At 49.7% G+C, this 22,764-nt stretch overlaps 1 protein-coding gene across 1 annotated transcript; it reads left to right on the top strand.

The window, feature by feature from the left end:
- The first annotated feature begins 866 nt into the window (after nt 1-866).
- On the top strand, nt 867-2,568 carry LOC4334914 (glyoxylate/hydroxypyruvate reductase HPR3). Its single transcript, XM_015780671.3, has 2 exons — nt 867-1,368; nt 1,901-2,568. Exons 1-2 carry the CDS (start codon nt 892-894, stop codon nt 2,423-2,425), a joined length of 1,002 nt encoding a protein of 333 aa, XP_015636157.3. The 5' UTR covers nt 867-891; the 3' UTR covers nt 2,426-2,568.
- Nucleotides 2,569-22,764: the final 20,196 nt, after the last annotated feature.

The raw sequence follows: 22,764 nt of genomic DNA, 5'->3' as shown, positions 1-22,764 counted from the left end.
TCATTTTGCTCCTAGTATGATATCACTATAGGATATAAATTGGTAATTAATCGATGATTGATAATACGTGAACATGCTATATTAGTTCTTCAAAACCACTTATTTAAGCTTGCAAATACCCTAAATCACTTTAGGGGGGTGTAGTGGTGGAGCTAGAATGATTTTTTTGAGCCCGAGCAAACTTCAATATAAATAATATTTGCTATAGATATTTAATCATCAATTTACTATTCAATATTAAAATTCAATGGAGTCTTTGCCGACAAGCCCGGGTGATTAGCCGGCTAGCTAGCGGAGCGGTAGCTCAACCACTGAGGGTTAGATGACTAGTTTTAAAGTTTATAGTGCTGGATAAAATTTATTAAGGTTGGGAACTACACCTCCCCTGCACGTAAAACAGAATTATCCATTAACACATGGTTAATTAAATACTCCCTCCGTATTTTAATGTATGACACCGTTGACTTCTTGACCAACGTTTAACCATTCGTTTTATTTAAAATTTTTGTGCAAATACAAAAATATTTATGTCATGCTTAAATATCATTTGATGATAAATCAAGCCATAATAAAATAAATGATAATTACATAAAGTTTTTAAATAAGACAAATGGTCAAACGTTGATAAAAAAGTCAACGGCGTCATACAGTAAAATATGAAGGGAGTATTAGCTAAAATAAATTTGGAAAAAATACTAATATAAATTTTTGAAACAACTATTCTATAGAAACCTTTCTTAAAAAGAAATACACCATTTAATAATTTGAAAAGTTTAACTGAGTTAGTATAAGTTTTGAAAGTCGGATGCTGAACTCAGTCTTAGCAGGTAGTATATGGATTTTTATCTAAAACAGAAAAAGAAATCAATTCCATTTTTAGGAGCATCTGCGATGACATCAGCCGTGGCCGCGCCGCCTGCCACCGGCGGCAAGCGACCGGTGCTTCTGCTGCGCCGCATCAACGACCGTCTCGCGGCGGAGCTTCGCTCGCGCTTCCGCGTCCTCAACTTCTACGAATCAAGCGCTCCCCTCCTCGCCTTCCTCGCCGCCGCCGCCGCGGGGCCCGACCCCCCGCTCGCCGCCGTCGTCGTCGCCGGCGGAGCCATCCAGGTCAACGCCGCGTTCCTTGACGCGGTGCCCTCCCTTGGCTGCGTCGTCACCACCGGCGCAGGCGTCGACCACATCGACCTCGCCGAGTGCGCGCGCCGCGGGGTCGCGGTGGCCGGCGCAGGCACGGTCTTCTCCACCGACGTGGCGGACCACGCCGTCGGTCTCCTCGTCGACGTGCTCCGGCGCATCTCGGCGTCCGACCGGTACGTCCGCCGCGGGCTCTGGGCGGCGCGTGGGGACTACCCGCTTGGATCCAAGGTTCGTTCTTGGTTTTGACTCACTGTATGTTACTGCTGTAAATTGTGATTAGGATATTGTTGTAATTGATGTCGAACTTAACAATTTTTGATTGTCATCAACTTTTTGGGTTAGTGTTCTTCTCCATTTTTGGAAGAACTGAAGGAATTTGGTTCTGCCTCATTTCATCATCGGAAAAAAAAATGGCGCTCTCTGTATCAAAAATGGTCGTGGATGGCAAAGTTCAAATGTTTGTAACTTGAAGTTACAGCTTAGTATTGCTTTATCAGTGCTACTATTTCCTAGTAATTGTCACACAATCTCTAACATCTGAACATTTTCTGCAAAATGTGAGTTCAGGATCTACTCATGCCTGACTGGGAAATGCCTATTTGTTCCCCAGAAGTTATAATTGGCATCCAAGAATTAGCACCATGTTGTGTTCTGGCCTATTCGTACATGCATTTTACAGTTCAATCTGAATATCTAACATCAGTTATGACAACATCAATATCTCAATGAAATTGACACAAAAAAATTATGCTGTTATCAGCTAAGTGGCAAGCATGTAGGTATCATCGGCTTGGGCAGCATTGGATCACTGATTGCAAAGAGGCTCCAAGCATTCGGCTGCACCATTTCCTACAACTCCAGGAGACCAAAGGATTCTGTCTCCTACAACTACTTCCCCGATGTCACCGACCTCGCCGCTGCATCCGACGTGCTCATCGTCGCGTGCGCGCTGAACGATGAGACGCGGCACATCGTCGACAGTAGTGTGCTAGAAGCCCTTGGAAAAGACGGCGTCGTTGTGAACATCGCTCGCGGCGGGATTGTTGATGAGGCAGAGCTGATCAGGGCACTGAAGGAAGGGAGAATTGCAGGTGCAGGGCTTGATGTGTTTGAGAAGGAGCCTGATGTGCCGGCAGAGCTCCTGTCCATGGACAATGTGGTGCTCACGGCGCATGAAGCTGTCTTCACCACTGAATCCAACTGGGACCTGGCCGACCTCATGATTGCAAACCTGGAGGCCTTCTTCTCCGGTGGCCCATTGCTTACTCCTGTACTTCCCAAGTAATTGGATATTCATAAATTGCATGGGTATTACTATTACAAGAGATCCATGAACTGAAGTTTAGTGCAGGATCTGTAAAAAATACTACTTGTACTTGTTCCTGCCGAAGGCAGCAAGTGATTGCTATTTGATCGGTGTTTGTTCCAGTTTGTAGATGAGTAATTGCAGTTTTCATCTTAATCTTATTGAGAATGCAGTTCATGGTACAGAATGTTTGTTTGAGAACCACGGAACAGTGTAAATGCACTTTCATCGAAAATGAGAACTTCAGTTTCATTTCTCAGAGTATATATCTGCTTTGCATAATGAGGAATTAAAACTGGACGTTGGAGTTCATACTAGAAACTCACATGGATTGATTTGAGCAAAATTATCACCATGGATTAGTATTAAGAGTAGTAGATCATACCAGGATGAAAAATGTTGGCAGGAGATGCAGTTAGGAACTGAGGTCAAAAGATTTTCTTGCAGCCAACTGCTCAGCTACAGAAGCCCATTAGGCCCATCACATGGGTCAGGTGAGACATGTAGAAGTCCAGGTATGATCGTGGGCCTTCCATATTGGCAAGGAATAAGTTCACTTTAGGTCTCTCATCTTGACGTCGAGTTCGAAACGCATCCTGAACCACAATACCAAAAATCTTCATCCTCCGAACTTGCAAAACCAGGTTAAATTAGATGTACTCACGCCGACTAGGCGCTTACATGGGAAAAAAACAAAAGTGGGTCCCACATGTCATCATTACTCTCCTCCCCTCTTCTCTCTCCCTCCTCTCTCTCTCCCCTTGCTCTCGGTCTTCCTCCTCTCTCTCTCTGTTTCTCCACTCTCTTCCCATTTCTCTCCTGGCTGGTGGACGGGAAGGGTGAATAGGCGGGTGAGCAGCGAGGAGAATGGTGGCGGGAGAAAGGGCAGCCGACAGGAGAGGGAAAGGTTTCGGCCAGCGTCACCGAGCTCGAGCGATGGGAGAGAAGAGGGACGCCACTGAGCTGTGAGTGAGGTCGAGTAATCACCGACTGCGGCCAAGAGAGAGGGAAAGGTCGTGCCTCATCAATGGTCAGCGGAGGCAGCGGCAGCGGCAACTACGGGAAGAGGAGAGAAGGGGAAGGACAAGGCGTGGCCGATCGCATTGGGTGGGAGAGGGGAGAAGGAGAAGGAGCATCGTCAGCCGCATCTGGAGGCGATGGCTGCTGCTCAATCTCCATTAAGCTCCTCCATAGATGGCGCCAGCTCCTAGTAGACCCCTCCCAATCCAGGCGACAGCGACGGGGCTCTTCCAGGTCGATCGGCACCGCGATGGAAGACAGAGGAGAAATGGCAGCAAACGAGGCAGGCACCGCCGTAGGTGACAGTGTGTTGCTGGCCGAGGAGGGGTCAAGGAAGAGGACGATGGCGGCGGAAGCCGGAGAGGAGTATGATGATGACGGCGACCTAGGGACATTTGGCGATGGTGCCAACGCACCGTCTTCCTTGCCATCGAGGACATTGTCTCTCTCTCTCTACTGGGAGAGATGGAGAGAAAACGGAAGAGAGAAAGAGGAGAGAGAAAAGGGAAGAAGAGTGAGGACGAAATATGATGAAATATGGGGTCCACTTTTGTTTTTGCCATGTCAGCGAAACCACCCATCTTTACTGTCAGAGGACCTAATTTAGCCCAGTTTTGTAAGTTGAGAGTCAAGATTTCTAGTATTATGGTTTAGGGACATGATTCAAACTCGATGTCAAGATAAGATATCTAAAGATAACTTTTTTCCTAATGGCAAAGATAGTGTGGATCCTCGCCCTCTTGGGCTCTGTTTAGTGTGGGCTTTCAATTTATTTTCTCTCTTTCCCACCTCAAGAAAAAATAGAGTTAGACCTGGGGCTGGATAAAGGTTGCTATCGCGAGATATTTATTTTATCCAAAATTTAGGCTAAGCCTATATTACTATATTATATCACTTTATTTTTTAGAACAGTCTAAGAGTTTAAATCATGTCAAACAAGACCAAAGAGAATAAAAATAAAGTATGTTGTTATGTTCAAGGCAAGAAGCGCTTATAGTACCTCACTAAAGCACTGCCAGCACCAGTGTCTCCTTTGTAATGTTACAAATGTGGTATTATATAGTTAACTATATAAGACCACATTTGGAAAAGGAGAAAAATTCTTGGAGCAATGTCATATGATTTGAATCCTATGGAAATTTTGCTGTATAAATGATCCATTGAAACAAACGAATTGAACATCCATTAAATCCTATCCAATGCCTTAACCCATGGGAGTTTGAGAAGAAATTTAACAGATACAACCTCATAGGAACTATAGTTCGAGCTTTTATCTCTTTTCAAATTCCTTTGTTTTTTTTTTCTCCATCTAAACTGTCGTTGTTGTATTTTTTAAATATGTTTGACATTTCTCTATTTTCTCATCCTATCTTACTAGAAAGTTATAACCCACTAATTTTAAAGCTTAACATGCAAACATACTACATCATCATCCACTAGCAATAATTACATATAAAACTTATGTAAGCATGCATCATCATATATAATTCATTGAATTCTACGAATCAACATCCAATCATCTTCCTTTATATTATTTTTCACAATATTTTTAACATATATATCCATCATTTTTATAATACTTAACATCTATTCATCCATATAATCAAAGTGTGGGATATCATATTTCATCTAGAGTCTCATGCAGAGTCTACTAAATCTATTTCTCTCTTAACATAGTGTGACAAATCAGTTTTATTTTTTATTAATAAATAATATATTTTTTTACTTTTAGCTTAATTATTAAAAAAATATTAAAATTTACTTAGTAATTTTCGCAGCAAAGCGCGAAGAATCACTGGTTGTTTTAGATTGAAGGCCATAGGCCCTGCTTTTACTGAAAGCAATAGAGTCTGATACACGAAACGTCATACTCTGGGGATGCCAGCTTTACAAAGCAAGGAGCAAGAGCTACTGAAAGGACTCATTACAGAGACCAGAAACAGGCTCGAAACAGATTACAGAAAAAAAAAAAAGGTCATCCAACGCCAGTGCGAGTTGGGGACAGGGACTTGATAGTCATCAAGATTTGTCTCTGCCAGCTTCAGCGCATCTCCACCTTCTCTCTTCTTCTCCAGCTTACACCACCGTTGAATATAGAAAATAACACGAAAGATAATGGTTAGAGGAGTTGACAAAATTTTTTTCCCTAAACACCATATCATTTCGAGCTAGTCACAATGCCCAGGATCAAAATTTTTTCACCATTCTTTTGTCATTGTGTTCCTATCGAAATATTTTGTTTTTCTTATTCATGTGCTTCCGCATTCCCCTGTGGTCCAAATTAAGGGGCCATAAATGAGCATTCCCTAGCTAGCAGTGTCCCAATATAATCCAACGTACAAGCTGGTAATAACAATAATGCAAAGGAATACTCCCTCTGACCCAAAAAAAAAAGACAAACCCTGGTTTCCGTGTCCAACGTTTGACCGTTCGTCTTATTTAAAAAAATTATAAAAAAAATTAAAAAGATAAGTCATGTATAAAGTATTAATCATATTTTATCATCTAACAACAATGAAAATACTAATTATAAAAAATTTTCATATAAGACGGACAGTCAAACGTTGACACGGGAACCCATGGTTTGTCTTTTTTTGGGACGGAGGGAGAGTCGTTCAGTACGACCATTTCATTCAATTGGACAAGCAGCATATGGTACACTAGACGTCGTCCTTTATTTTGTTTTTGTTTGGCTTCCCTTGCTGCATGCGTTGCTAATGCTAGCTGCTGCCCGTGTCTCCTCGTGTTTTCTAGATACGTACTGTACTACTCTACTCTACTCCAGAGTACATGTTGTTGGTTAATTGTTGGTTAATTGGAGTCGCTAGGTTTCGAATTTCAAAAAAGTACGGTCGTCGATGGATCTGAGATATATGCATGGCGAAACAAAGCATGGTACGATCGAGTTCCAGAGATGGTACGTGCAGTGTATGGATCTGGAATCTTATTATTTCTTCTCTGCAGATCACCGGCTGATAGGGCCCCAGTTTGCCGGCTACGACCATTGCATAATTCAGATCGTGAAACCGTGCATTTGAATGTAGTTAGCACTACTAGTACTGCTACTACTACGTGCATTTCTGGATGCATGAAGGACATCTATAGATTCAATTATTCATTATTTTTGTGTTTTATTATGATTATTATATGAAAGACGAATGCCTACACTCACGTACTCATGTGTACGCAATATTTATAGGTAGTAGGATTTAAAAATTATGTTATTGATCATTGTTGGTTTAGTAATAGTATATATCTAGGGTTGTCAATAAGATGAGCTCGAGAGACCTCCCCTTTCCTAGCTCAAGCTTGGCAAGCGCAAGCCAAACCAAGCTTATTCCACCTACGAACTTTTAAGCAAGCTCAATTTGAGCTCAACTAAGTTTTAGCTCAGACATAGTAGTATAACATATACTTTATTGATAATATCCTAGTAACTAAAACTATTTTTCTGGTTAATCACACTAATGAAAGAGTAAAAGAAAAAAAAAGACTACGATATGTATATGCTGCTAACATGTTCTAACTTATTGTATAGACAGATACAAATGTATATTTATCTATTGGTTTATCAAACTAACAAGATGAATAAACAATAAAAGTTAATATATATAGTCAAGCTTAGTAAGTAAAGCTCGCAAGCTTTAGCTCAAGGTTGGGCTTGGCTCGTTTGGAGCTTAAGCCAAGCTCGAATAGAGCCGAGGACGAGCCTAAGCTAGAACTGATTGCGACCCTCAAGATTTTTTAACATTCTAATAGTATTATTATTGGTTAAAAAAACTAACAACAATAATTGTTATGTTTTTATAAACCGACAATAATGCATTTGAACCGATAAAAGGCGGTAGGCCTAGAAGGCGTCCACTCCCTTCTCGACTTCTTTGGAGCACGAATCACGAAACAAATGTTAAGGTAAAAAAGTTTATAAGAAAATTTTTTTTGCGAGGAAGTTTATGAATTTTGATCTCATTTTTTCGTTAACAGCCATTTAACAATTCCGCTACAAATATATAGTATTGCCTTATGTAGTCTCTTGCTGCGAGTCTCGTTCCGGACGGAAATTAGCCCGAAACAAATTAATCAGCATCGCCATGCGCGAACGTACGGCTAACGATGTAGAAGTGGGCGCGTTTATAAGCAGAAGAGAGAGGAGCCCATGGCCATGCGTATGCAGCACTGCACTTGTCGGTCGTCGTCTAGCTTCTTCCTCTTTCCCAGCCTCGATCGACAGCATGCTGCAGGAGGCAGCTGCTAGCGATACGTACCAGTACGCCATCGTCGTCTTCCTAGCACCCGATCGATCCATCATCTATCTGAAGATATGCAGATATACCTCTGCTGCTCGATCTGGATTCATATATATTTCGGACTCTCACTGTTTCCGTATTTGGAGCTAGCTATAGCATGCACCTGCGTTGTTGCCTGCCCTCTCAGGCTCAGCTCCCATATAAATCTACAGGAGTAACAGGACTAGCTAGCAATTCAATGTCCCTCCGATCCTAGCAGCTCTCTTGCTGCCGCTGCTGGATGCATGATTGCAACTTACTCTATTTGTTTCTTGCTTAATTAATTGCTGGCCTGGGGTTCACTGATGATCAGTGCTAGTACATGCCCAATCTTGGATTTTCTCCAATTTCAAAACCCATGTATATATATTCCTTCGCTACGTACGAATACATACATATACGACGTACGTAGTCATGGACAGTAGCTGGCTAGTACAGTGCGTAGTTAATTAATTAGTGGGTTGGTCGATCGATTTAACGCCAGAAACGCTTTGTCCGTGACGACTGCCTACCCCACTGTCTCGGTCTCTGACTACCTACCTACTGTGCTCCCTCACTTAATTGCATGCATCACATTAATTAATCTGTACCCCCCATAAGCCGACCTCACAATGCACTAGCACTAGTATACGTAACAAAAATTAAAAAGCTAGTATTGCAATATACTACTCCATATATTGGATTTTATGGCAACACCCCCCATCAAACACTACTTGCCCTTTCTGTCCCTCACCCTTCGTCTCCTCTGACTCTGAACGCCATACCACTGCCGCCACCGCATCGACCACTTCGGTCTCGGTCTTGGTCCTGACGAAATTCAACAACATTTTCATATATGTAAAGAAATAATTAAAATTTTCAACAAAAAATCACAAAAAAAAAATCGTAAGCACTTATGAGTAAAGACTCTTATTAGGCTGCATGCTTATAAGAAGTAGGGATGTGAAAATTAGAGTTTAATCCTATTAAATATAGTGGATTGTAGGTTGCATTTAGACTTTTTTTTGATAATTCGGTCTTTTCGGTTAACTGAGGGGACTAACCGAATTGACCGAACAAAATTATGTATGTCTTTCACTGCTTAGGACCGAATTAATGACCATATTTCTCGGTCTCGGTCTTTTTGGTTCGGTTTTTTTCTGCCCACCCCAGCGAGAAGGGGCCGGCAACGTCGATATGGTGATCCCCAGCCTCCCTACCAGGGTATTCATCTAGACAGAGTGAGGGCCCAGGTGGGCTGCAGCTCAAATGTCAGTGGCACTCGACCGCTCATTGTAGCTCTGAAGCTAGCGGTTCTCATTGTCGGGCCGCCCCTCCCCATTGTTAAGCCCTGGCTCCGCTCTATCGTCAACGTCGCACACCACCGCTCTCTCCCCTAGCTTGGGCTGCATCGCCATAATATTGCCTTTTCCTTCCTTCGGCCAGCCATACACACCTTCTTTACTAGCTTCCGTTTTCGACCATTGAGCTACGAGACTTGCTCCCTGAAGCCAACGTATACTAGTGGAGAAACCATCTTTGTCCGGTCGACTAAAAATCACAATAGTCACGGTTGTAATAAAAAATCGGGACTAGAGATGGTTTTTAGTCCTGATTTATAAGCAGAATGGGACTACGTGATCTTTAGTCCCGGTTTATAAGCAGAACGGGACTAAAAATCATCTTTAGTCCCGGTTCACATGCTGTCAGGTGTTGTCAGGCCTTCCAGGATTTGTAGTCCCGGTTGGAGTTACCAACCGGGAGTAAAGATCGGATCTTTAATCCCGGTTAATAACACAAACTGGGAGTCCCGGTTTGTGTTACTAACCGGGATTAAAGATCAAAACGCACTATATAATCCCTATTACTTATCCTCTTTTTCCGTCCACACAAACTCCTCTCTCCATCTCTAATCCTTATCTCTTCCCTTCTTCCCTTCCTCCTTATCTCTTTTCTTTCTTATCCCTTCCCATGTGCACAGCAGGAGGGGGAGGGCGGGCCGGCCGGCGGCGCGGCGGCGGTCGGGGAGGAGGGGAGGCGGCAGCCGGCTCAGCCGGCCGGCGGCTTTGCTTCCTTCTCTTTTTTTTCTTTTTTTTTTTGAAGAATTTGTGATCCATGTATGGATTGAGATGAATAATTTGTGATTCATTGTATGGATTGAGATGTATAATTTCTTTTTTTAGAATCTGTGATTCATTGCATGGATCTAATAGGTACATGGTTTGTGTATTTGGGATGTTTCTTTGATTTGGGATGTATAATCTGTTGTGTATATGATTGATTTGTGTATTTGGAATGTTACTTTGATTTGGGGATATGCATCCCACCTAATTTGGGAGAAAATAAATTAGAGATTAAGTAGTAAGTAACAATAAATGAAAAAAAAACTAACCGGGACTGCCGCTCTCATCTTTAGTCCCGATTGGTAACACCAACCAGGACTAAAGATCGATCTTCAGTTCCGAGTATTTAAACCGGAACTAAAGATAAGGATCTTTAGTCCCGGATTCATAGTCCCGGTTTAAAAACCGAAACTATAGAGATTACGAACCGGGACTTAAAAACGATTTCTCCACCAGTGGTACCACAAGGTCCACAACTTGGGGGCTCCTAGATTCAACCACCATAGGCTCGGATGCCACTAGATCAAATCGCCACAAGCTCAGTAGCAGGCCGGTCAGTGCAAGGAGTGGCGACGGTGGATCATATTTGATCAAGGGTGGATCATAACTTGCTCCCTCCGTCCTAAAAAAACCAACCTAGCTAGAAGGGGATGTGACCCCTCCTAGTACTTAGATTAAAATGATATAGATTAATTTATACAAGTTCTAGGAAGGGATACATTTACACCCCTTCTAGATTGGCTTTTTTTTAAACGGGGAAGTATTAATTAATCTACATCATTATAATTTGTACCCGGCCACTACTAGAAAGCCTGGTAAGGAATTGTAGAGTTAGAGGGTAGCTAGCAGTGAATTGCTTATCGTATATATATAGCTATGTGATGCATGCAGGTGCAGTCTTTTTTTTTTTGAAAACTAGGATATTTTATGATTAGAAGCAGAGTAGATAGTTGATCATACAGTTGGATGATATGAAATGATCTCTCAACTGCTTAGCATAACAGCCTCTCTCTGGATAGGATAAATGCACTATGTTTTGACAATTTAGGATCAAGTCTCTCCTAGTAGAAGACTTAGCTTCTTTGGCCAGCTTGTCCGCCATTTTGTTAATCTCTCTCGGAATCCAACAGACCTGCATCAAATCAATGGGAATGGTGGAAATGATTTGTGACCAAATGGGTTTCAAGCACCAATGCCCGGGGTCTTCCATAAAGTTCTTCTTCTAAGCTGCATCAACAATTGTGGCGTTGTCCGTCAGAAAAGTGACACCTGCAAATTTGAGAAACATAGCAATATCTAGCGCCAATTGGAGAGCCAAGAGTTCAGCTTGCAAAGAATTTTGGGCTTTATTAGAAATGGCTTTAATGAAAAGGAAAAAGTACGAATTACCCCCTCGAACTATCGTGGTCGTCCGAATTACCCCCCTAAACCACAAAACCAGACATTCTTCACCCCCAACTATGTAAACCGGACGAACTACCCCCCTCAATACAATCCGCGGTGGTTTTGGTCTATGCGGCGTACACGTAGCAATCCAGTCGGTATTCCATTTTAAAAAAATATTGTGGGACCCACCTGTCATACACTCATACTCTCTCTCACCCCTCTCTCTCACACTCTTCCTCTCTCTCTCTCTTACCGTCTCACGGCGGGCGAGGCAGGATGCGAGCGAGGCGGAGGGTGGCGCGCGGGGGTGGGCGGTGGGCGGCGGCGCGAGATGAGGCGGAGAAGGCGTGCGGGGGCGTGCAGTCGGCGGCGGCTCGAGCGAGGCGGAGGCGGCGCGCGGGGGCGGGCTGGGCGGCGGCGCGAGACGAGGCAGAGGTGGCGCGTTGGGGCGTGCGGTGGGCGACGGCGGAGGAGCGGCGTGGCAGAGAGGGCCTAACGACGGAGATCCATGCGCCGACAGTCGCCGCTGTCCTCGACGCCCCGAGCGGCCTCCGCCACCACCCACTGCCATCCCGCCGCGCCGAGCTCCGTCCGCCCCCGCCGCCGCCGTCCCGCTGCCCTCATCTTGCCCGCGCGCACGCCTCCGCCACCATCTTCAAGAGCTGGAGCAATGCCCACGGGGACCGTGCCGGCACCGCGGCGCGCGTGGAGAAGGAGCGGCGCCGCAGGCGGTGGTCGTTGTGGTCCCTTCCGTGGCGGCGGCGGCGGCGGCGGGGCGCGCAGGGAGGACGGAGTGGGGAGCGAAGCCGCCCATGCGCGTGCGCGTGTGGGGCGGCGTCGAGGACGGTGCGGCTTGGGAAGAAAGAGAGAGGGGAAGGGGGCAGAGAGGGCTCCCGCCTCCACGTCCCATGTCGGTGCCGACCGCCCGCCGCCGCGGTCGCCGAACGTTCGTCGCTGCCCCCACTCGCCGCCGCGCCCGACGACACCCAACAACTCCGGGGCGTCGAGCTCCGCGTTCCGCCCCAGCTCGCGGCGGTGCCCTCCACCGCCGACACCACCGCCCGCAGGTGCCGGCGCCGCGCCTCCTCTAGCCCACCGCCCGTCCCAGCGCCGCCGCCCACCTCCACTTCGCTTCTTCGCCAACGTCCCGCGCTGCCGCAAACCGCCGGGCCTCGCGCCGCCTCCGCCGCCCGTCGCCCGGGCGAGCTCCACCTCCACCTGCGATGCCGCCTGCATCTTGCCTGAGCATGTACGACGGAGAGAGAGAGAGAGAGAGAGAGTAATACCGGGGAAGGAAGGGGTATGATAGGTGGGCCCAAGAGAGGTATTTTTATTTTTATTTACTGACTGGATTGCCACGTAGGCGCCACGTGTGCAAACTCAAGTCAAAACCGCTCAAAACAGTGTTGAGGGGGGTAATTCGTCCGGTATTGAAAGTTCGGGGTGAGGGATGTCTGGTTTTCAGGTTCAGGGGGAAATTCGGCCGACCGCAATAGTCGGGGGGGGGGGGGGTAATTCGTAATTTTTCCTAATGAAAATGGCATTATGATTATGAGGAGAGTGAAAGAAAATGCCAATGCCAGTGCTCCCATTATCCCAGGCAGCATCCAGGTAACATCTGATGCTATTTGGAATTTTGTCCATCTTTCTGCTGTTTGTGCTTGTATGAGTGTCATCCATGCAGGTGCATGCAGTTACTACAGAAGCAGGATGTATGTACTATATATGTATGACCGATGTATAGGGGCGTGCAATATATACAGTAATACAGTGATTGGATCGATGCTACGCTTTACAATGTAAGACTTTCTAGCATTGTTTATATACATATATTGAATCAATGCTATGCAGGTATGTACGTACGCTAGCTAAGGTCTATATATACAGTGTACAGTATAATCGATCGATCAAACATGGTTAAATCGATGGATGGATCAGCTGCTCCGATCCGTCGCCCGCAGCGGTCATGTGATCGATGTATCTGAACGTACGTCACCCCATATCAGGACAATCGTCATACTCATACAGTACTATTTATTGCAAGGGATCGATTTGGGCTAAATAAATGATGTAGCCGCTCTGTTTGAAAATTTATTTTGGCTTCTCCATTTTTCCGTACGTTAAACGACAAATAACATAATATTAAGTATTATAAATTTGGAAAATGGGTTGATTTGATTTTTTTAAAAAAAACTTCTATATATAAAGTTTTTTTATAAAAAAAACCGTACTATTTAACAATTTAGGAAACATGTTCACAGTAAACGATGGAGTAGCTATACAAAAGTGAACCGAGAAAAAGAATGCACCCTAAGACATACTTTTGTAAACTACTCCCACTGTCCCAAAACATCTATTTTTATTTTTGGTGTGCAAAACAAGGTGGATAAAAAAAAAAGATCAAAGTGTTCCTCATTGTTAGGTGGGTAGAGAAGAGGTACTCTCTCCATCTCAAAATAACTTAATTTAGAATAGAATGTGACATATTTTAAGACAATGAATCTAAACAAGCTCATGTCAAGATTCGTTGTTATTCCAGGTTGAGTTATTTTGGGACGGGAAAGTATTGAATAAATAAAAGTCATCTATTTGTGAACCGGAAGTAGATATGATAAAACAAACTTATTTTAGGATAAATGATGATAAAAAATAATGTTATTTTAGGACGAAAGGAATACATTGCATAGTTTCAAGCCTCCAACTTACCAAATCTTCTACTAAATAGAGTTTACATATCAAATTGGACTCGCTCCATACTCTTGTTTTTAACTAAAATATTAATGAATGTCTCACCCTAATAACTACTCTCTTTTTCCCAAAATAAGAGATTTTGAATGGATGGGGACACATCTTAATTTTAGGAATATGGAGAGTGAGTATAATCTTCCGGTCACTACAACTCCATCGCTAAGAATTTTTGCTGCTAGGAGAACCCGGTTGTGCCAAACATGGCCTATATAAACTTTGAACTAGAGAAATAAAGTATAATTATGCAACATTACGTAGTTTATTAATTTAAGACTTCTTTAACATTTTTTTGGTTTCATTACTTTTTTAAAACTAAAATCAATGGGTGACATGGTATTTGATTTTTAATTTTCTATAAAATTGAACTAAATCTCAGATTATTCTAGACGATTCCCATCGAACAATTAATGCAGTATTTAGAATCTAAACAAATTCATCTACAGTGAAATAACATTTATTCATACATTGAAAATGGCTTTTGTTTAAGTAGTATATATATCACTAAAAACCACTCTAAATCTAGGCCAGGTTGGAAAATGAATGGTTTGAGTAGAAGGATAAGATCCATATTTGTCCCCAAAAGTTAATCCGATCCCTTATTTGCCTCGTATTTTCTCAATGATGCGTAGGACCAGGATGCAGGATCCATATGTCAATATGTCAGTGGCTCATTGTGAATATATAAATAGGGTTCGAGTGAATTTTACAGGCCCAGGTAAATAAGTAATTCAGAGTTGAATGGTGCACGTTTAGAATTTTACCGTTATTTTTTCATACTGATCTCTCTTACAAAATTTCATGGTTGTAGAGCAGACTTCTTAATTTTTGAAATAAAATATGGCAAGTGGCTACGTGGAACCGTATGATGACCTCATTTAGAAAAGCCATTATGTGCTTTGATATAAATGACACAGTTGACTCCAATATTGAATATTTTAATCAATACTATATTCAAGTTATTTCATTAGGAAGAAGAAAGGTATATAAACCATTTGGTTTGGAATTACTACTCATGTAAAATTACTTGGGCATCCCTATTATTGGTACTTTAGTACTCAGAGCATCTCCAACAGTCCCTCGAAATCTGACAATCCAAATATCCATTTGATCAACTTGTCAAAAATAATAGAGAGCCACATTTTCCTTTCACTCCAATAACCTTTGCATTACACTTTCCAATCTGACAATGGGTCCTACATATCAATCTCTATGTGTTTCTTCTTCCTTCCTCTAGATCTTTCTTCTCCCCACCTCCATCGGCAGATCCCCGACCTCTCCCTACTCACGTCCAAGTCGTCGCTACATCTGACCGTCTCACCTCCACCTAAGTAGGCCACCACCACAATCAACCGTCAAGGATGGTGACGGAGCGTGGGGCTCCTCACCGGGAGACCGCGCAGGCCCCCCTTTGCCAGTTCGGCCGGGGGCCCTGGGTGAGATTCTAAGCTCTCAGTGTGTGGAAGGTTCGCGAGAATGGAAACACACAAGACACGGGCGATGTATACAGGTTCGGGCCGCTGAGAAGCGTAATACCCTACTCTTGTGTTTTGGTGGATCTATGTATGAAGAAGCTACAAAAGAGCTGAAGAACCAGAGAGCTCTTACTCTCTCCCTCTCTGATCGTTCTCGATCCCCTCTAAAATCATCCAAAATCTCTCCCCTCTAAGTGGGCAAGGTCCTCCTTTTATACCTCAAGGGGATACCACATGCACCATCTCTCTCTTTTTTGTGGGGACTTATCCTATCTTTTCATAAACAGACGGAGACTTGTATGGTTACCGTCCGAATGACCTTCTGATGGGACGGCCCATACCTACCTCCACTTCCGCCGGAAGCAGGCGCGACGTGGGAACATGGCTGTCTGCTGACGACATGACCAGTGTCAGACCGGTCACAAATCGGTCATTCTTGTCCACCACGTGTCAGTTTATCAATCTGCATGTTCGCCCCTCTTCATACAATGTCTTGCTTGTAATGGTTAGGATGAAGCCTGGTATACATCTGACCGGGACCAACGTGCCATCTCCAGGAGCTAACACGCCGGCTCCGGCTAGGGACGAGTGCTTGGAGGCTCTCATCTTGACGGGATGGGGCGAGGCGTGCGTCAGACCGCCTGTCGCCACCTAACCCACGATCTGACCGGTCTGTGACTGGTCACAGACCGGATAAACGAGTGCGCTGCACTGCGTTACATGCGGCGTGACGCGCTCGTCCAAACCGCAATAAATGTGGTTAGGTGAGCCCCGCTATGCTCACTTACCCCATATACGCAGCGCAAAACCTACAAGGGGGCGGGGCGCCTCGGCCCTCGGGGCCGAGACGGGAGCGGTCCGACCCCTCGGGGAGACAAAGAGAAGGGCGGCCGTATCACCCTCGGGCCCGACCCCCCCGAGGGGGTTAGGCCACGTGGGTGATCGTGTCTGCCTCAAGTCTCTAAGTCATGATACTCCCGGTCCCATGTCACCGACAGTAGCCCCCGGCGTTATGCCAGGGCGATCGCCCTCCTCGAGGGAAGCGGTCGGGCGTGACGCCACTTCCTAAGGCCTGGTGACAAGTGGGGCCGGTCTAAAAATCGGGACAAGTCGGTTCGTTTTTCCTGGAGATATGGTGATGGCGCTTCGGTCGGCGAGCGTAATTAACGCGCGCACGAGATGTTCCATCTCGACTGCCACAGCCGCATATCCACCTCATGCACCGCAAACGGGCGAATGGGATTAGTGGATGCGTGGGCGCGAGAAACGAGGGGGCAAGATAGTGGGCGCGAGAAACGAGGAGCCGGGCACAGCGTTGGCAAGGGTATAAAGTCGCCGAGGAAGAGATTTGCTTCCTTCCTCTCGCCATTATTCCCCTTGTCTTTGCCGCTTGCGCCCTAACTCCTTGTTTCCTGTGCCCTACCTTCGCCACATGCGCTCGCTCTCAAACATCTCTTCTTCCGGCATCATGGCACGGGGCTCCGCTCCACTTGACGGTAGCGTGCTGCCGCCTTCCCGCATCGTGAGCGAGAGACAGGCCGGGCTGCCGCGCCGCTTCATGCCGGAATCTGTCACCGGCCGGGAGATAGTCTCGCTGGGCGAGGGATGCCCGGCGCCACGCTACCCGGGGCGGTCCGTCTTCTTCCTCCCTTTTGCTATGGCAGGGCTGGTTCCGCCATTTTCTTCTTTCTTCATGGATGTTCTGGAGTTTTACGATCTCCAGATGGCGCACCTCACCCCCAACGCGGTAATGACATTGGCCATCTTCGCGCACCTGTGCGAGATGTTCATCGGGGTGCGCCCATCCCTTCGGCTGTTCCGATGGTTCTTCACCGTACAGCCGGTGTCGCCGCAGTCGGTGGTTGGTGGTTGCTACTTCCAGCCGCGGGGGCTAGTGCTGAACCGCTACATTCCCTGCGTCCTCCGCAAGAAGTGGGATGACTGGAAGAGCGACTGGTTCTACACCCCCCTCGCCGACGAAGCGCGCCTCCGACTTCCGAGCCAGGTTCCAGCGCAGGCCTCCAACTGGCGGGCGCCGGTAGATCTGGGAGATGGCTACGACGCCGTCCTCGACCGCCTGGCGGGCCTGCGATCCCAGGGGCTCACAGGGGCCATGGTGTTCGGCGACTATCTTCGTCGCCGGATCGCGCCACTCCAGCGGCGCGCCCGGGGCGCCTGGGAGTACACCGGGTCCGAGGACTGTATGAGGACCCACCAGGGGGTCAGATGGGACTGGGCTCCTGAGGACTTCAAGATAGTGGTCCAACGGGTGCTGAATCTCAGCTCCGTGGAGGCATCCCTCATTCCTCAAGGAGTCCTCCCCCTCTGCAGCGATCCAGACCGCGCCTCCATCCTGACCATCATGCAGGCGGTCGGGGCGTCGGAGGAGCGGGCTCCTCGAGGCCACGATGGCGCGGGTGGGAGCCGCAGGGGGGAACAATCTACCGCGGGAGGGGGTCGTGCTTCTGGGCCCCGCGACGGGGGCCCGGGGAGCGGCCGCCCTGCCGACGCCCGGGGGAAGAGGAAGCAGGAAGGAACCCCTCCCCCATCTCCTCCCCGAGGGGGCGGGGCGGCGCGTGCCTGCAGCAGGCGCCCGGAGGGGGCCACACCGACGTCGCAGCCCGAGGGGGAGCGGAAGAAGAAACGGCTCCGCAAGGTGGGGGGACAGAACCATCCCGGGGAAACCTCATTTCCCCTCCAAGGTGGTCGTTTAACCGACCCCCTCGCAGGTTCGTCCCACTCCCATCGTGGCCGTATTCATTCTCTCAACGCGAGTTTTCACTCATCCATCTTGTTTGTCTTCTGGTCTTTCTTCTGTTTCAGCGAGATCCCGTCGCGTCCCTCCCGCCATTCCAAGTCCGGCCAGTCTGAGGCCGAGGACCCGGCGACCACAGAGGCCCGGAGGCGGGAATCTGACCGGCGAGAAGCCGCGGATCGCCTTCGGGCAGCCGAGGAGGCAGCTCGGGAGGCCGCCCGGGCTCGCCAGACCGAGGAAGCCGCTCGGGAGGAGGCCGGACTCCGCCAGGCCGAGGCGACGACATCCTCCGAGGCGACCCGTGAAACTGACCGGCAAGAGGCCGTGGATCGCCTTCGAGAAGCCGAGGAAGCTGCCCAGGTGGCCGTCCGAGCTCGCCAAGCTGAAGAAGCCGCTCGGGAGGAGGCCAGACTTCGCCAGGCCGAGGCGACGACGACTTCCGAGGCAACTCGCGACGAGGCCGCGGGCGCATCGCTTGGGCCCACTCCCTCGTGCGACGCTCAGGACAAACCAGGTCCGGGGGACATCCCCGAGTCCGGCACGTCCATCGGCGGGCCAAGCCGCGCGGCATCCTCTTCGAGGCGGCTCTTCCCCACGCCTTCCGTTGCTCCACTGAGCGCAGAACCCCTTCTGCAGGCTTTGGCCGTCGCAAACACCACGGTGTTGGATGGGTTAAGTGCCCAGGTGGAGGCCCTGCAAGCAGAGCGGGCGGAGCTCGACGCCGCATGGGCGCGTGTCGAAGAGGGGCGACGCTCGGTGGAGGCCATGGTGGAGGTGGGCCGCAAGGCACACCGCCGGCACATCTCAGAGCTCGAAGCCCGTCGGAAGGTGCTGGGGGAGATCGCCAAGGAGGTGGAGGAGGAGCGGGGGGCTGCCCTCATCGCCACCACCGTGATGAACGAGGCGCAGGACACCCTCCGCCTTCAATACGGGAGCTGGGAGGCGGAGCTAGGGAAGAAGCTCGACGCCGCCCGGGGGGTCCTTGACGCTGCCGCTGCCCGAGAACGGCGGGCGGCGGAGACCGAGGTGGCATCCCGGCGGCGCGAAGAAGCCCTTGAGGCCCGTGCCATGGCGCTGGAAGAGCGTGCCTGCGCCGTGGAGAGGGACCTGGCGGATCGCGAGGCCGCCGTTGCCATCCGGGAGGCAACGCTGACTGCGCACGAGGCCGCCTGTGCCGAAGAGGAGTCCGCGCTCCGCCTCCGCGAGGACGCGCTCACCGAGCGGGAGCGAGCTCTCGAGGAGGCCGAGGCCGCGGCGCAACGGCTGGCGGACGGCCTGTCCCTCCGCGAGGCAGCGCGGGAGGAGCAGGTGCGCCGTAATCTGGAAGGTGCCCGCGCCGAGAGGGCCGCGCTGAACCAGCGGGCCGCTGAGCTTGAGGCGCGGGAGAAGGAGCTGGACGCGAGGGCGCGCAGCGGCGGGGCGGCCGCGGGCGAAAGCAACTTAACCGCCCGCCTCACAGCTGCCGAACACACCATCGCCGATCTGCAGGGCGCGCTAGACTCGTCCGCCGGGGAGGTCGAGGCCCTCCGCTTGGCAGGCGAGGTAGGGCCCGGCATGCTTCGGGACGCCGTCTCCCGTCTAGACCGCGCCGGCCGGCAGGCGGGCCTCTGGGGCGGGCGGACTACGAAGTACGCCGCCAACCAGGGGGGCCTTGCCCAGCGCCTCTCGGAGATAGCCGGGACTCTCCAACGGCTCCCCGAGGAGCTCGAGAGGACGATTAAGTCATCCTCGAGGGACCTCGCCCGAGGAGCGGTGGAGCTCGTACTGGCGAGTTACCAAGCCAGGGATCCCGACTTCTCCCCATGGACGGCGCTGGACGAGTTCCCTCCCGGGACTGAGGACGGCGCGCGCGCGCAGGTCCGGGACGCCGCCGACCATATCGTCCACAGCTTCGAGGGTTCGGCCCCTCGGCTCGCGTTCGCCCTCAACTCCGACGAGGAGGACGATGACGGCGGAGTGGGCGACAGTGGCGACGAGGCTGGCGACCCGGGTGCATCGGAGTGAGCCCCCAGGCCCCCGCCAATCTTTAAATAGTTTCTTCTTTTCTTCTTCCGAGGCCTTCGGGCCCCTTCTTGTATAGACTAATTTAATCTGCAATCAAATAAAGAGGAAATTTTTTGTGTCAATTCTATTTGTTGTGTGTATGAGACGAGGATGTTTGTGCCGCGGTCCTTTTGTGTCTTGGCTTGAACAAGGGCTCGTGCCCAGGTCCTAGTCCTCAAATGGCTCGGGTCGGGGCTAGTGCCTGGGGAGATCCACATGTTGAGACTGGCCAGGCCGGGAGCGTGGTGACCGAGGGTTATGGGTGACCCGATTGTGGGTTTTTGCCGATTCACCCCCGGAGTTCACCACGCCCCGAGGCACGGCTCGGTTCTGGGCCCCGTTTGGCGATTTTAGCCGACCCGAGCCCCCGAGGGCAGGATTGAACACGAGTGACCTATTTCAAGTCAAGATCCTTCAAAAGGAAACAACAGCACAGATACAGCCTTTAGGAAATCGAAAATGCTTTTATTGAAATATAGATATAAGAGAAATAAGAATATGCATATGTGGTAGCCCCCGGCCAACCCTGCACGCCCGAGGGGGGTGCGGGGTTGGCCCGGGCCCGAAACCTGACACCCGATTCCCCTTTAGGGGTAGAAGCGACGAAGGTGTTCGATGTTCCACGGGTTAGGCAGCTCTGTGCCATCGCCCGTGGCCAGCCGAACGGAGCCCGGCCGAGGGACGCCGATCACTCGATACGGACCCTCTCACATTGGTGAGAGCTTGCTCAATCCAGCACGCGTTTGGACGCGGCGTAGGACGAGGTCGTCGACGCAGAGTGATCGGGCCCGGACGTGGCGCTGATGGTAGCGCCGCAGGCTCTGCTGGTAGCGCGCGGCTCGGAGGGCCGCGCGCCGCCTTCGCTCTTCCAAGTAGTCGAGGTCATCTCTGCGAAGCTGATCTTGATCAGCCTCGCAGTACATGGTGGCCCGAGGGGACCTCAGGGTGAGCTCGGATGGGAGAACCGCTTCCGCGCCGTAGACGAGGAAGAAAGGCGTTTCCCCGGTTGCTCGGCTTGGCGTGGTTCGGTTCGCCCAGAGCACCGCTGGCAACTCCTCGATCCACGAATCGCCGTGCTTCTTGAGGATGTTGAAGGTCTTGGTTTTAAGGCCTCTGACGATTTCCGCATTGGCGCGCTCCACTTGGGCGTTGCTTCTGGGGTGGGCAGGTGAGGCGAAGCAGAGCTTGATGCCCATGTCTTCGCAGTAATCGCCGAAAAGTTCACTAGTGAATTGGGTGCCGTTATCCGTAATAATACGGTTAGGCACTCCAAACCGGGCTGTGATGCCCTTAATGAATTTAAGTGCGGAGTGCTTATCGATCTTGACGACCGGATAAGCCTCGGGCCACTTAGTGAACTTGTCGATCGCGACATACAGATACTCAAACCCACCCGGGGCCCGCCTAAACGGTCCCAGGATATCGAGCCCCCAGACAGCAAATGGCCATGAAAGTGGTATGATCTGCAGGGCCTGGGCCGGCTGATGGATTTGCTGGGCGTGGAATTGACACGCTCTGCATCGCCGGACCAGGTCGACCGCATCATTGAGAGCTGTCGGCCAATAGAAACCTTGTCGAAAGGCTTTACCAACCAAGGTGCGCGAGGCGGAGTGGGCTCCGCATTCGCCTTCATGGATATCGGCAAGAAGCTCGACGCCTTGTTCCCGAGGAATGCACTTCAGGAGGATTCCGTTAGCCGCGCGCCGATAGAGGGTCCCTTCTACCAGCACGTAGCGTTTGGAGATGCGCTGGACGCGTTCACTCCCTTCGCGGTCCTCGGGTAGAGTCTTATCTGTGAGGTATGCTTGGATCTCAGCGATCCAAGCAATCAATCTAAGGGAGCTGGGAGCACTCCCCTCGGGTCCCGAGGCCTGGACTCCGACGGGCCTCGGGGGCCTGTCAGGCGCGTCCGTCTCCTCTAAGGGGTCGGGTCGCGTCGACGGCTGGGCAAGCCTTTCTTCAAAGGCGCCCGGTGGGGTCTGGGCTCGCGAGGAAGCGTGCCGTGAGAGTTCGTCGGCAACCGTGTTATCCCGTCTGGGCACGTGCCGAAGCTCTATCCCGTCAAAATGGCGCTCCATACGCCGTACTTGGCGCACGTAAGCGTCCATCTGCGGGTCAGAGCACCGGTACTCCTTACAGACCTGGTTAACGACCAGCTGGGAGTCGCCTAACACCAGGAGGCGGCGGATCCCCAGTCCAGCTGCCACCCTGAGTCCCGCAAGGAGTCCCTCGTACTCTGCCATATTATTGGTCGCCCGAAAGTCAAGGCGAACCAAATATCTGAGGACGTCTCCGCTCGGCGAGGTCAACGTGACCTCCGCACCGGCGCCCTGAAGAGACAGGGAGCCGTCGAACTGCATCACCCAGTGGGCAGTGTGAGGCGGCTGTGAGGGGCCCGAGCTGGCCTCGGGGACTAAGACGGGCTCGGGAGCTGGGGTCCACTCTGCCACAAAATCGGCGACGGCCTGGCTCTTGATAGCGTGGCGTGGTTCAAAGTGCAAATCAA

Source organism: Oryza sativa, chromosome 4, assembly GCF_034140825.1.
Source record: "Oryza sativa Japonica Group chromosome 4, ASM3414082v1".
Taxonomy (NCBI): domain Eukaryota; kingdom Viridiplantae; phylum Streptophyta; class Magnoliopsida; order Poales; family Poaceae; genus Oryza; species Oryza sativa.
Note: the sequence above shows the minus strand (reverse complement) of the source record. Positions and strands in the feature narration are given on the sequence as shown.

What these genes read in the sequence shown, in the direction of transcription:
- LOC4334914 (XM_015780671.3), top strand. Translation starts at nt 892, where the DNA reads ATGACATCAGCCGTGGCCGCGCCGCCTGCCACCGGCGGCAAGCGACCG. An exon ending in ACTACCCGCTTGGATCCAAG is followed by an intron (nt 1,369 to 1,900) that starts GTTCGTTCTTGG and finishes TGCTGTTATCAG; the next exon opens with CTAAGTGGCAAGCATGTAGG.